Raw genomic sequence first — 14,825 nt, 5'->3', positions numbered from 1 at the left:
TCCCTAAATATATCCAAACATGCAGTCACAAGAAATGATGGTTTCCAGGTCCCATATGTATTTTTGATGTACTTTTGTGTCCCATTCTCCACATAGGGAACCTATGCAACAGTATACAAAGGACGCAGTAAACTGACTGATAATCTGGTGGCTCTGAAGGAAATTCGGCTGGAGCATGAAGAGGGTGCACCATGCACTGCTATTCGTGAAGGTAATATAGCATACACCTTTAATAATAATTAATAAATAATGTCATTTATACCAGTTTAAGAAATTAGGAAATGCTTTTTTTCTTAATTTTTTGCTTTCTTTTGCAATTAAGTATCCCTCCTGAAGGATTTAAAACATGCAAACATTGTCACTCTTCATGACATCATCCACACGGACAAGTGCCTAACGCTGGTTTTTGAGTACCTGGTGGGTATATGTAATTAGATAAACATCTGTGTATTCATAATTGGTGTTTGTTTAGTGTGAGTGCTTTTCTATCATACTTGTTGTTTTTTCTTATAAATATTTAGGAGAGGGATCTAAAGCAGTACATGGATGATTGCGGGAGCATCATGTGCGTTCATAATGTCAAAGTAAGTCTATACATAAAATGAGGAAAGTTTGAGAACCATTTAAATTTTTTTATATTCGCAAAAATATGATTTTCACACAATTCCTCAAAGTGGACAAAGAGAACCCAATTAAATAAATGAGACACAGAGACTATATTTGGTCATAAAGATCATCATATCTTTCTAGCAGTTAATTTGAAGGTGAATTTAGTCAGGTGTTGTCAGTTGTCGCTCATTGAGATGATAATCAGGTGTGAGCATTTGAAAGTCTGATATTCACAACACATGCTTGTGGAAGTGTATCATGATGTGGACAAAGCAGCTTTTTGAGTGCTCGGATAGATCTCAGCAGGCTGTAAGAGGTAACAAAACCCTCTCTAAAGATTTTGGACTTCATCAAGACACAGTCAGACAGTACAAATGAAGGAAATTCAAGATTATTGTTACCCTCCACAGGTGTGATTGACCACCAAAGATAACTCTATGGGCAAGATGTGTTCAAGAAGTTCACAATGAAACCTGGCTTGACTTCTAAGCAATTAAAGACCTCTCTCAAATTTTAATGGCTAATGTTATTGTTCACAAGTCCACCATAAGGAGAACACTGAACAACAAGGCTAGGCATGGCAGAACTGCTCCCCAAAGTGAACACTGTTGCCCATTTGTAGTTTGCAGTTTTGTGTGCAGATTAGACTAAAATAGAATTTTTATGTGTTGTGTGGAGCCTGTTGTATTGTTTGGCCTGTTTTGCTGCATCTGGGATGGCTTGCCCGAAGTGAACAGCTTTTGTGTGAAATCCGCAAAAATTCTTCCAAGCTGATGTGCAGGATCACCGGTTGCCTGAAACCATTAGTTGCAGTTAGGCCAAAAGGACCGCACACCAGATGATGAAAGCAAAGGTGCTACTCAAAGATATATGTTTATCGTTTTTCTGAATAAATAAATAACCAAGTATAGTATGTTTTTGTGTCAATTTTCTTCTTTTAAAGGTGGGGTCTCCGTTGTTTGAAAGCCAATTTTGACATTTGAAGTCACCAAAACAAACACACCCCTAACCCAAATGGGTCCCACCCCTGTATTGATAGCTCTGCCCACACATACATATGTAACCCAGGCAACTAATGGAAAGAAATGTGTCTTTATCATAGCTGAAGGGAAGAACAATACGATTGCAGATAAACAAACAAGCAAAAATGACACAAGCATAATCATGCAAAGGAACGGTTAGTTCTGTGAAACAAAGCAAAACCAACGTTACTTACCTATCGAGAAGAAAAAAAGCAACCTCAGCGTCTTAAGTAAAGTTGGCTGCATATTCACAGATTCGAGTTTCCCGAGTCAATAACTCCTGAGATAAACGCTGTTACTACACAAATAACACCCCTTTTCTATCATAGTAATGTAGAGAGGCAGCTACAACCCAATTTTCCTCAAAATCAGCTTTCCTCCACGGTGGACAAAATACACAAGTCTCTATGTGCGGACGACTGAGAGACAGATTCCAAAGGACATTCTGCAAGTGCAAAACCCAATAACGCGAATACTACAAAAATAGTCAATAACTTCACTGTAATAAACTGTACTGTCACCAAATTCAGCTCACACATCACTGATATCCTGATAGTTACACCTGATAGGTGTTATTTGTGTAGTAACAGCATTTAGCTCAGGAGTTATTGACTTGGGAAATTCGAATCTGTGAATATGCGGCCAACTTTACTTAAGTACCTCGGCGTCCCATCGCAGGCCTTCCCGCTCCCTCAGTTCTCTCCAGTGCTGGAAAGCTGATTTACATTTACAATTACAATTATTACAATTATTACAATGATTTACAATTATTTACACGGGTCCTACTTCTTGCATTATCGTAGCCTTTCTTCGCTTTCTTTCTTTGTTTTTATCCTCTATGTCAATGTTAAAACTCTGTTTTGTTTGGCGGCTCAACGCAGTTTTCTGAAGCATTTCTCAAACAACGGACACCACACCTTTAATTTTGTTCTCTATGGCTACTTTTAGGCAAAAATACAGAAAATTTTCGAGAGTTCACAAACCATCAAGCACCACTGTACTTCTAAATCCTCACATATATCTGCTCTTCAGATCTTCCTCTTTCAGCTGTTGCGAGGTCTCGATTATTGCCATCGCCGCAAGGTTCTACATAGAGACTTGAAACCACAGAATCTGCTCATTAATGACAGGGGAGAGCTCAAACTTGCTGATTTCGGTTAGTAAACTCTCTTCTGACAGTGCCAGAACACACAAATAAATACATGTCTAAATACTCTTACCATTCACTTTATTATAAATACCGAACACCTGTGTACATGCACCTTCATGAAATTATCTTATAAGCCAATCATGTGCCAGCAGCACAGTGAATAAAATAATGCAGATACAGGTCAAGAGCTAGTGTTAACATCAAACATCAGAATGGGGAAATAGCATGAACAGATGGGCTGGTTTGAATAATGATGATGAAGATACAGCTTTGCTGCTGAGAGAGATCAGTGAAAAATTATCAATCTGCTTTGACCTGACTGTATACTGTATTAACTCAGATAAGCACTCTTTATAACTGTAATGTGCAGAAAGCATCTTAGAATGCACATCAAAAGACAAAGAATCTGAGGCTATAATGGGAATCATAGAAACTGGACATTTGAAGGTTTAATCTACTGTGCTTTCTGAGATGCTTTTCTGCTCCCTACACTTGTAAAAAGTGGTTAAATGAATTACTGCCTCCTTCCTGGCAATTTGAAACAATCTGGCGGTTTTCTTCTGACCTCTCCCATCAAAAGTATAAAGGGTTTTTAAACCTGCAGACCTGTCACTCATGCAGTGTGTTTTGTTTTCTCCACCATTCTCTCTATACTCTAGAGAGAATGATGTGTGTGTGAAATTCTTAGTAGATCAGCAGTTTCTGAAGTAGTCAGACCAGCGCTTTCTTTACGTAACTGAAGCTTTTGACCTGTATTTGCCTGGGTGTTTTGCATTGTGCTGCTGACACATGATTGGCTGATTAGATATTGGATATTAGATACATTGGCTGTATAAATGTGTGAAAATACATGGCAGTGCTAAATTTTTGTTTGTTTTTATAATAAAATTAAACTTCTCAGGTCCATTTCCCTTTCTTCTAGGATGTTTTAAAAACAGAAAAATGTGTGATTATTATTTCCAGTACTTTTTTTTTTTTTTTTTAAGCAATGCATTTTATTATGATCTAGTATTATTAATTTCTAGCAAACGTTTCATAGCTACATAAAGATTTAATTTGTTGCAGGTTTGGCTCGAGCCAAGTCTGTCCCAACTAAGACATATTCTAATGAGGTGGTCACACTCTGGTACAGACCCCCAGATGTGTTACTAGGCTCAACCGAGTACTCCACTCCTATTGACATGTGGTGAGTTATTTTTAATAATACTTGCATCCTGCAAAATTTGGAAGAGGTCTTGTATTACATTGTGTTTTCTGTAATAATAGGGATTTTACAATCCACCAGGTGGTTACAGATGGTTATATTTATAGCTAACAATGTGTTCAAGTAAAGGACCTGGGCTATTCAGTGGAGTGTAGGGTACAACTGTGTTTATGTATTTACAGAGCGCTGAGTAATACTGAAATTACAGGGTTTACTGTCTGTCCTAATGCTTGAGAGATACATGTGTCTAAATTTGTAGGTGCATTATTCCAGTTCCTGCTTCACCTTAATATACTGTAACATATACAGTGGGGAGAACAATTGTTTGATACACTGCCGATTTTGCAGGTTTGCCCACTTACAAAGCAGGTAGAAGTCTGTAATTTATATCATAGGTACTCTTCAACTGTGAGTGACGAAATCTAAAACAAAAATCCAGAAAATCACATTGTATGATTTTTAAATAATTAATTTGCATTTTATTGCGTGACATAAGTATTTGATCACCTACCAACCAGTAAGAATTCTGGCTCTTACACACCTGTTACCTGTATAAAAGACACCTGTCCCCACACTCAATCAAACAGACTCCAACCTCTCCACAATAGCCAAGACCAGAGAGCTGTGTAAGGACATAAGGGATAAAATTGTAGACCATGCCTCTAGACGTTGGAAATGTTTCTTTAAGATTCTGGTACATGTGGGCATGATGTCTGGTGACTGGGAAGACCAATGAATAACATTGAACTAATTGTAATGTTCATGGACAGTTTTTGTTGTCTTCTAATGGCATGTGTCCACTTCGGGCTCAGGTTTATGGTCTTGGCTGAAAAAGTGGAACCCAACATGGGTTTATGCTGTAGTAGTCCATTCACCAAGTTCAAAATGTTGTATGTTTTGAATTCAGCAGTTATCGAAATACTTAATCCAGGCCATCAGGCACCAACAGTCATGCCATGAACAAAATCAAGAACATAATTGATTTTTATTTTCTTTATTCTGATGGCCCTTATGAACAATACCTGAAGCTACTTTTCATATCAGCATGGTGTTATGCATTGTACTGCTGCTACATGATTGGCTGATTAGATATTTGCATAAATGAGAGTGTTCTCAATAAAGTTCACAGTGAGTGTATACATAGATACACAAAACAATAAACTACATCAAATGCTATCTCTTTCTGTTACTCACATTTCATTAATTGTTCTGTATAGGGGGGTTGGCTGTATATTCTATGAGATGATTACAGGACGGCCTCTGTTCCCTGGGTCAACAGTAGAGGATGAACTTCATCTTATATTTCGCATCCTCGGTAAGGAGTGTGTGCATCTGTACGACTAATTTATGTTCATTAGATTGGCCACTGGATTTTATTGAGTAACTTTTACTTATTAAAATGTGTGTGGCACTGTGTGTGGAGCTGTGCATGTGTATGGCTATGCACTTATTTCACCATGTGTCTCCAGGCACTCCTGCTGAGGACTCTTGTCCAGGGGTCAGCACCAGTGAAGAGTTCAGGAACTATAACTTTCCTCAATATCGCCCTGAACCTATTGTCAATCATGCACCCAGGTGTGTCTGCATGTGTGTATGAGATATGTGAATTTTTGTAGTTGTCACGCAATTAATTACTTCTGTGTTCACCTGTGTGTGTGTGTGTGTGTGTGTGAGAGTGTGTGTAGATGTATATAATGTTGCAATTTATGACCTTTGTGTTTTTGTTTACAGGATAGACAGTGATGGTGAAGACTTGATTATGCAGTTATTAAAGGTCAGAAAGTCCAAACTTAGAAATAATAATAATAATGGTGAGACATGGTGCTATGTGACAGCAGAGCAATTAAATAAAGAAGTTTGGTTATTTGTGTGTGTGTGTGTGTGTGTGTGTGTGTGTGTGTGTGTGTGTGTGTGTGTGTGTGTGTGTGTGTGTGTGTGTGATGTAGTTTGAGGCAAGGCAGCGTATCTCTGCAGAAGAAGCTCTTGGGCATCCCTACTTCAAGTGTTTTGGGGAGCAAGTACAACACCTGGCTGACAGTAAGGAAATAACACTAACATTTACCCGAATATGAGTTCCCTGTTTTGTCATTCATTTAAACATTATTTTTATTTATAGGAGTTTACCCCTTTTTTAAGTAAATTATCTTAATAATTCCATCAGCAATTAAAGAGGAAAATAGAACTTAAAATCTTAAATAATCTGTCTGATTCCAAAAGACATAAAACATGGAACATGTTGAAGGTTTGTCTTATCAACTGGTTTCATTTCCTAACTACCACATTGATACCCAGTCCTCATAGAAACGTTACAGAATTGTTAGAGGCTAACATTGTTTTTAATGAGCAAATGTGTTTCTGATCACAGCAGTACTCATGGTGCCTGGGCTGCAAAATTCCACAGAGCCCTAACTCATTCACATACACTAAGGATGCTTTTGACATAATAACATTTTTTTTTTTTCAAGCTGTGTTTTACCCACCAGCATTCAGTCAGTGTTTCCCCCTGTTGCTTCTTCACATATCCCATACCTGTAGCACTTTCCAGTTGTTAAAATCAAACGAAGGAAATACAACATCCTTCTCCACGGCAGTGGCATATTTCCATCATGGGAAAGAAAAGCATGAATCCTGCAGAACAGAGTACTTTAGCCTTGGTCATATGCAATACCTGGAACGATTAAAGGAACGAAATATATTACGAATTAACACTTTGGATAATTTGCTAATATTGGCTGGTAGAGGTTGTTATTTAAAATGCTAACCACCCGAACTGGGTCTGAAATAGCCGAGAGATGGGTTTGTTTGGGGCACTTGTTGAGGACTGGGAAGGAGCAGTGCTTATGGAGGTTAAACTGGAAATAGCTGTATTGGACCCATCCATGACCCATTCAGTGTTCTGGCTGAGGTCAGGAGGTTCTCATCCAAGATTTTACAGACATCACCCCTCAATGTGGTCAAGTCTTCCTGTACCTTATCAGAGAAACAGCCCCAAAGCAAAATTTTTCAAACTCCATGTTTGCATGACCGCATCACTTTCTCCAAAGCCTTCTGTGAACCACTCACTTGTTCATTAGCAAACTTCAGACGGGCCTTTACATGTGTCTTTTTGAGCCAGGGAACTTGCAGGCACTGCATTATGGCAAAGTGTGTTACCAATGGTTTTCTTGGTGATGGTGTCTGTGGTCCCAGCTCCCTTGAAATCATTAACAAACTCCTCCTGTGCAATTCTTGGCTGAAACCTTTCTCAGAATCATCCTTAGTCCATAAGTGGAGATATTGCATAGAGCTCCAGAACAAGGGCAATTGACTGTTATCTTGTTGATGATCTTGTAGCCCATTTCAGCCTTGTGCACCTGCACATATAATTTTCTCCCTGATGTCCTTTGACAGCTTTTTGGTCTTGCCCATGGCAGTGGTGAGGTTTGAATGGAATAGGTTGATTCTGTTATTTTATACACGTAATGAGTTATAATTAGGAATACTTTCCTACAGGACTAAATTCTGTACACATATATAAATATGCACATATACATGTATCTCATTCCATAGCATAACAGGATGATGGTTCAAACTGCAGATATGTGCAATTCAGTTTTTTTTAAAAGAATTATTCATATTTTGGAGATGGTCCAAAGCTGGCATTTATTCTAATGAATCTTAAAACTACTAACATTATAATATATGTTTATAGTAACATCATACACAAACCTCTAAAAAAGTTTATAAGGTGAAGCATAGACTTTTTCTGAAGTTTTTATATACTTTTTGGAAGTTTTTTGATCAGTTTGGTTTGGTGTTGACTCTGAAATTTCTCTCTAGCGGCCTCCATCTTCACAGTGAAGGAGATCCAACTTCAGAAGGACCCAGGAAAACGTACAATATCATACACTGAGTCAGGTGAGTTGGGCCAGGAGCTTGCAAAGATAAAACCAGCCATTGCTGTACAACTTGACACAGACTGCTTGACATGGAAGTGGCCTGTTACTGTGTGTGTCACTTGTATGACTGCATGAATGAGTAAGCAGAATTAGTGAGTTAAGCTGCAGGTTTAAGAAACAGTCTATCCGTTACCCCTCCAGTGTAACCGGTCGCCAGCAGTTAGAATCCAAGAGGTAGAGAACAAATCTGGCCATCTACAAAATAGATATGAATACAATGTTTGGCAGTAATTTTAAAGGCCACATACAGTGTTGTGAAAAAGTACTTGCCGACACTTAAGGAAAGGTTTGGACAGCTATTTTTTCCTTAATTAAATGAAATTATCATTTATAAAGTGCATTTTTTTTTTTTATTTACTTAATTTATTGTTTTGTTTGTGTAATATTAAAAATAGTTTGATCTCAGTTATTTAAGTTTGACAAATTATCAAAAAGATTTAAATCAGGAAGGGATAAATATTTTTCAAAGATCTGTATACTATACCATGTCAGTTCAGTGCTTATCCATCAACCAAGGTGTGTGTGTGGGCATGTGTGCGTATGTGGGCATGGGCACATGCGGGGGCATGTGAGTTAGAGATTATGTAGTTTAAGGCAAGGCAGTGTATCTCCACAGAAAAATCTGTGTGCATGTGTGTATCTTGCTGGTTTACTTGTGATCAATGCTTGGAGAAAAAAAAGAAACGAAAGAAAAAAACTGATCAGTTAAAACCATATGAATTTAATTACAATTAATTCTACAGCTCTATTTGCTGCATTCAAATTGGGATTTATGCTGGCAATGACATCCTCTAAGGTGTAGTATGGTTATTATATTTGAGGAAGCTGGGTGATCTAAGTAAGTCTGTACATAGTACATAGTATATCTACGTTTCTGAGTCCATACGGGAGTGTCGTGTAGTCTTCAAAAAACCGGACATGCTTTTGTGACCCAAACGTGTACTGTGTTTTCCTGTCTGTCTGTCTGTCTGTCTCTTTCTCCATTTTCATTATTTTTTAATTTAATTTAATTTGACTTTGGCTTTCCCCACTGTCCATTCCCTCTTTTTCAAAAACCACCCAAATTGCTTCTTTAAGCAATGCCCCATAAGATGGGTCCCATGCGTTTGGAATATTTGCAGAGAGAAGGAGCAAAGTTGAATCCAGCTCCCTCTTCCCCCTCTACCGGCTGACTCATTATACCACTCTGGTAACTAAGCACTCTTCTCTTTCTGTCTATTTCATCCCAGTGTGTTGTCTTTGTTCCTTGTAAATTACTAAAACCCCGAATTCTGTTAATCCATACTGTGCTAACACTAATTAGTCTGTCTTTTTTCTTTTTTCTACAGCCATAAGTTTTGAGAATAACAAACATTAATTTTCACAAAGTCTGCTGCCTCGGTTTTTATGATGGCAATTTGCATATACTCCAGAATGTTGGGAAGAGTGATCAAATGAATTGCAATTAATTGCAAAGCCACTCTTTGCCATAAAAAATGAACTTGGTCCCAAAAAAAATCCAATGCATTTCAGCCCTACCACAAAAGGACCAGCTGATATCATGTCAGTAATTCTCTCGTTAACACAGGTGAGAGTGTTGATCAGGACAATGCTGGAGATCAGATAGTTGGCCAGAAGCTCCATGCAGAGAATTTTGAAGGTGCCAATGTATCGCTGAGCTTCTTACTTAGGTACTTGTAGGTCACAAATTTGACGAGTTCACAAACTCTTTTGACAGCACAGAGCATGGGCCACTAGAATGTGATTGTACCTAATTAATGGTTCTTTGAATTCCTGGATGTTTTGAGCTCAGTGAGGTATGTATCCATTAGGGTTTTAAATTTTTAATTGATATTCTTACATCAGTTTGAACATGATGTGAAAAATTCATATTCAAGCTATAATTTCCCCATACAAAGATTACTGTACAGCCTAAGCACATTAGACAGCATTTAATTTTGTTGTTTAGCATCTGATCCAGCAGTGGGAGCCCTGCTCACAGATAAAGATAACAGCAAGCAGCAGAGATGCCTTAAGAGACAATTACAAAGTATTTTGGGTTCTACACCGTTCATGGCACAGTTACGGTCAAAGATAAGGCTTCTTGTCGTCTTTGTAAAAAAACAAAAACAGTTGTCTTACACCTCCACAAGACCAATCTTTGGGCTCACCGATTGAATGTATTGAAGCATACAACCTCGTATGACTGCATATTATTTCTTGATGTTGTACACCATGTTAATACAATACTGAAAAGTATGTTTGTGTTATGGTAGAATTTGTATGTTTGTATGAAAGGGGTCAGGAAGAGGCTGATGTGGTCATATCACGCCTCGTTCCAATTTACCCACCTGGCCTTGCCCTCGAGTAATGTGAGGGGTGCTGTTTTAGTGCTATAATCTCAAATGAATCGGCGATAGAAATTGGTGAAGCCCAGGAATCTCTGGAGTTCCTTAATGGTGTTAGGTGTAGGTTACACTGTCTCCAACTTCACCTTGCTCTGGTCTATAGATACTCCATGATGAATAATGATGTAAGCCAGAAATGTGGTTGTACTACTGTGGAACTTGCACTTTTCAGCCTTTATGTACAACTGGTGTAGTGCTTGTGATAGAATGATACATACATGGTTGGCATGGAGCACCCTAGACTTGGATTAAATTAATACGTCAACATTGAACACTAATGCGTTGGCTGAATATATCATTGAAGATCTCATTAACGCAGGCTTGAAACACTGCTGGAGTATTAGGCAGACCATAAGGCATAACCCTATACTGCCGCCTGGTGGTGATGAATGCTGTTTTCCACTCATCTCCCACCCCATACGAATGAGGCTGTAGGCTCTATAAATCCATCTTGCAGGTTTCCTGTAATTGTTCCAGAGCTGATAGGATGAGTGGAAGGGGATATGGGTATTTCACGGTGATGTTGTTTAGTCCCTGAAAGTTAATATGTTTGCAGAGACCACAAACTTCATCCCCAATGAAGAAGAAATGTGTCGCAGATAAGATTATCAAGCCTGATAGCTAGATTAATAAATTGAGAGAGAGTCATGGATTCATCCTTACATGCTAGCTCTGCCTTGAGAGTCAGATTTAATACCTCACAGAAAACAGCTTTTAATGCTAATGTATGAAGTTTAATCAGTTTGCTGTAAATATGTGTAGGAGTTGCAGATTTGGGGGTTTCTGAGAGCAGCAACAAGATAAAGGTGCATTTTTAGGCCTCATTCTGATTGGCCTCAGATTGAAGCAAAAAATAAATGTTGCATTGGTGTAGAAACCCCCAGCACTAGACCACAGTAATCCAAAGTCTTAGGATCTATATACAAGCTTTATTGACAATTAGGCAGTATAATTAAAAATAATAATACAAAAAACAGGCAAATGATCAAAGCATGGAACAGCATTTTAGCCAGGCAGTCTAATTCAAAACACAAAACCAAATTGTAAAGCATGAAAAACAGAAAAAAGTTCTCAAAACAGGAAGACAATCAGCAAAAATACAAAGGCTTGGTATGCAGAAAAACTGACTGCGGCTTAAATATCCTATGCACAAGAAGTAACTGACGATAGTAGAAGTGTATCAGTATTCAGGGCAGGAGTAAGGGTGGTTCACAGGCTAGGGCGGTTAGATTTCTTGACGGCTTCCTTTTAAATACAAGATCCAGAAGTAATTAACCTGCTTTGTGTTACCAGGTATAGAAAATATCTAAAGGTTTTTTTTTTTTTTTTTACTGTTGTCTTCTTTTATAGATTTCATAGGCTTTCATATACTTTTATACTTTCAGTGGTAAAGTTATTAATCTTCAACGAGCTGTACAACAGAAAAGCTTAATTTTTACTTTTTAAAGCAAAATTGTCTTCCTATTTCTTTCCTCCACCCACCTCCCTCTCTTTCTCTTTCTCTCTCTCTCTCTCTCAGCCCAGGGGAAATCCCGTCGACAGAGTGTATTGTTCTAGAAATGGGCCCTAATAAAACATGTCACACCTCTATTGCACAAAACAGAATACTCTACCCCACCACAACACAGGAAAAAGAGCCGGAAACCTTGTACCGCATGGAGGTGGGAAAACGCTTACGGACAATTTATCTGATGGAGTCTTTACTACACAGTCAAGAACAAGGATTGCACTCTTCAATACAAACAAATAGCTTCAGTTATAACACACAACTCGTGAAGGGATGTGAGAATCATTAGGAGCTGTTCATAAGGATAAATATGTTTATTCTTGTAATTGAATAAAGGAAGAGGAGACAAATCAAGAACACTTGCAACAAACAGATGGGATAGTGACATACTTTATTCCAGGTCATGCTGCATAGCCTGTTTGTGTTTCTATAAACCTTAGCAGTATACCTCATTCTCTTCATTAATCAGCATTCATTTATCTATGTGGTTGTCCATTTTAGTGTGTATATCAGCATGCTGGAAAGATTAGTCAAGATTCTCTTGTGCTTATAGTTGTATTATGTTGAACTATTGCCTTTTAATATTTTCAGTAAAGAAACTCTTCACCCCTACATAACACACACAGTGCTGTGTTGGTATGAACTGTGGTTTTAACTAACCCCAGCACCTTATACTAGTTAAGCTCAGGCTGTCTTCTATCAATTCATAACTAACTAATGACTTTGGAGGACTGAAAGCTCTAAGAAGACATGACACTGAATTTCCAGTGCTTGATCAGCACTGCTGTATTTATAGTATGCACTACATAACCATTCTAAACACTTCTGAGCTGTTTTGGATGCTGTCCGAACAGGAAGGGGTATTACATGACTGAAGTGTATTATGATACTTTGATGTGCTCACTAGATGTAGAGTACTCATTGCTTATTGACTATTTGATTTTTTTTCCTCAAAACTCATGTTCTCTGATTCTTCATTGTTTTTATACTGTGCCCTCCATAATTATTTGGTCCCTTTGTGGAAATTAGCAAAAATAACTATATAAAAGAAATAACACATGCAACATCACATGATGTTTTAAGCTCATACATACAAGAAAAACTTTTATTTGCTCCCTCACAAACTCAATGCTTTACTCAAGAAAGGCATATTTATCCATAAACTGCTAGTAGAATTATCTGCACCTTTCAGGTTAATAGTTTGTGACAAATAACAGTTGCTTCCATTAATATCCACCAAAGTTGCAGACAGAGTTTGCCGCTTCAATTCCAAAGTCCACAGTGGGATTCAAATTTAGAGACTGACATCTTTATTGCAAAACATTAATTTTGGTTTTCTTTAACCACCTGTGTTGATTTAATAAGTCTAAATGTCCTGGAAGAAGCTGCCAGGGCTGTGCAAATGTATTCTGGTATTTAGTAGAATTCTCAGTGAGACAAACCATCCCTCCAGGATTCCGGGATATAAATGCAGAAATTAGTGCAAATATTCTATGCAATATTCATATGATTTTACACAGATTTGGGCCAAGACACGTGATTTGACACACAATAAGCCAAAAGCCTTCTTTGTTTCAAATGTGATAAACATGAGTATAGCTATCATAGAAAGTAATTACATCTGTGTTTTCACTGGTAGCTGTTAAAAAGAAGCAGCTCATGCTTGCATGTTCAATGCACAAGAGTTTATGGTTTTAGGTTTCATGATGGTTTTAAGTTTTATGTTAGTTTCATGATCTGCATTTCTCTCCTCCCAAGCGTAGCATGATCTCATCATTTATGCAAGCATAGCATGATCTCATCATTTATGCAGTGCAAAGCAATTTTGGCAAATTCTGATACTGGTACATGTTCAGATAGCGGAAACAACAATCTTTGTGAGTCTGTGATAGTGAACTATGCTGCATAGATGATTCTAGCTACAGGGCTATATACAGTGTAAATTAACTATCTGATAATTAACAGTAAGAGCAGTGCATAGTGTCCAAAAGTTCTCCACTCTAACCCCCCATAATCACCTATCTGTTTTTTGCTATAACATCTTCAGTTACATATCCTGGAATATAACAGAATTCGTGCTGTCACAAGCAGTCCTTCCAGGATTGTGGAATTTTGTGATCACAGAAATTAATGCAAAAACAAAGAAACTCAGAATATATTTAAAGTATTTTACACATATTTAGGACAAGATGTGTCATGTGACTTCATTACAACATTCTACCAGCCAAGGCTCTTTGATTCACATTTGATGAGCATGAGTATACTCATATAGCTCTTATAAAGAATTGCATGTGTTTTCACTGTCAGGATTTTAAAATAAGAATCTTGTGTGTTCTATACCATGACACACAATGTTAGTGTTAGAAGTTCAGAAAATCGTTTTGTGCCTCAGAAAAGGCTTCTTACTTCCAAACCTTCCAAACTGTGATATTTGACCTATATGTCATTGTGTAAAAAAAAAAAAAAAAATATATATATATATATATATATATATATATATATATATATACACACACACACACACACACACACACACACACACATTTTTTTACTGTCCTGATTAGGAAAAAAAATAATTTTTTAATTAATTAATTTCATTTTATTATTATTTATTGATTGCACAAACTGATTAGTACAGTTCATGTTTTCCAATGGTAAAGCAAACTCATAATTTTACGGCAACAAAAGACTGCCGGGACAGGAAATTAGATCTAATGAAATTGTTTGTAATAAGTTGTTTCTTTTATGAGTGGAACTTTCTAACTTTTTACAATAATTTTTGCTCATTTTCTTTTTTATAACTGAGCCAATAATTCTGGTGGGCACTGTAACCCAAAAGCATCATTGCACCAAGATTTTTATTTCTTAAATCTATCTTTTATTTATTCAGGCTAGTGCAATTGTAAGTAAATACACTTTTTCAGGGGATCCCAGACCCAGGTATTCACAGGTACCAATATCATTGTTATAAATCAGGGATCGTGTTTTCTGTAACGGTTCAGGAGACC

At 37.4% G+C, this 14,825-nt stretch overlaps 1 protein-coding gene across 3 annotated transcripts in view; it reads left to right on the top strand.

Moving 5' to 3' along the window:
• Positions 1-14,272, top strand: part of LOC132853450 (cyclin-dependent kinase 17) — a 30,719-nt gene extending 16,447 nt beyond the window's left edge. For 2 of the 3 annotated variants that reach the window (XM_060881220.1, XM_060881221.1), the window contains 11 exons: positions 97-211; positions 323-417; positions 522-584; positions 2,664-2,787; positions 3,847-3,967; positions 5,203-5,300; positions 5,455-5,560; positions 5,717-5,759; positions 5,932-6,022; positions 7,805-7,882; positions 11,830-14,272. In XM_060881220.1, coding sequence (XP_060737203.1) covers positions 97-211; positions 323-417; positions 522-584; positions 2,664-2,787; positions 3,847-3,967; positions 5,203-5,300; positions 5,455-5,560; positions 5,717-5,759; positions 5,932-6,022; positions 7,805-7,882; positions 11,830-11,867 — 972 coding nt within the window. In that variant the 3' untranslated portion in view covers positions 11,868-14,272. Of the gene's footprint in view, positions 1-96; positions 212-322; positions 418-521; positions 585-2,663; positions 2,788-3,846; positions 3,968-5,202; positions 5,301-5,454; positions 5,561-5,716; positions 5,760-5,931; positions 6,023-7,804; positions 7,883-9,000; positions 9,203-11,829 lie in introns of those variants that run through there. The other variant, XM_060881222.1, reaches the window with a different exon arrangement.
• The last annotated feature ends 553 nt before the right edge of the window (positions 14,273-14,825 follow it).

The sequence above is a fragment of the Tachysurus vachellii genome, chromosome 11 (genome assembly GCF_030014155.1).
Source record: "Tachysurus vachellii isolate PV-2020 chromosome 11, HZAU_Pvac_v1, whole genome shotgun sequence".
Classification (NCBI taxonomy): domain Eukaryota; kingdom Metazoa; phylum Chordata; class Actinopteri; order Siluriformes; family Bagridae; genus Tachysurus; species Tachysurus vachellii.
This window is presented reverse-complemented; position numbering and strand designations above follow the sequence as displayed.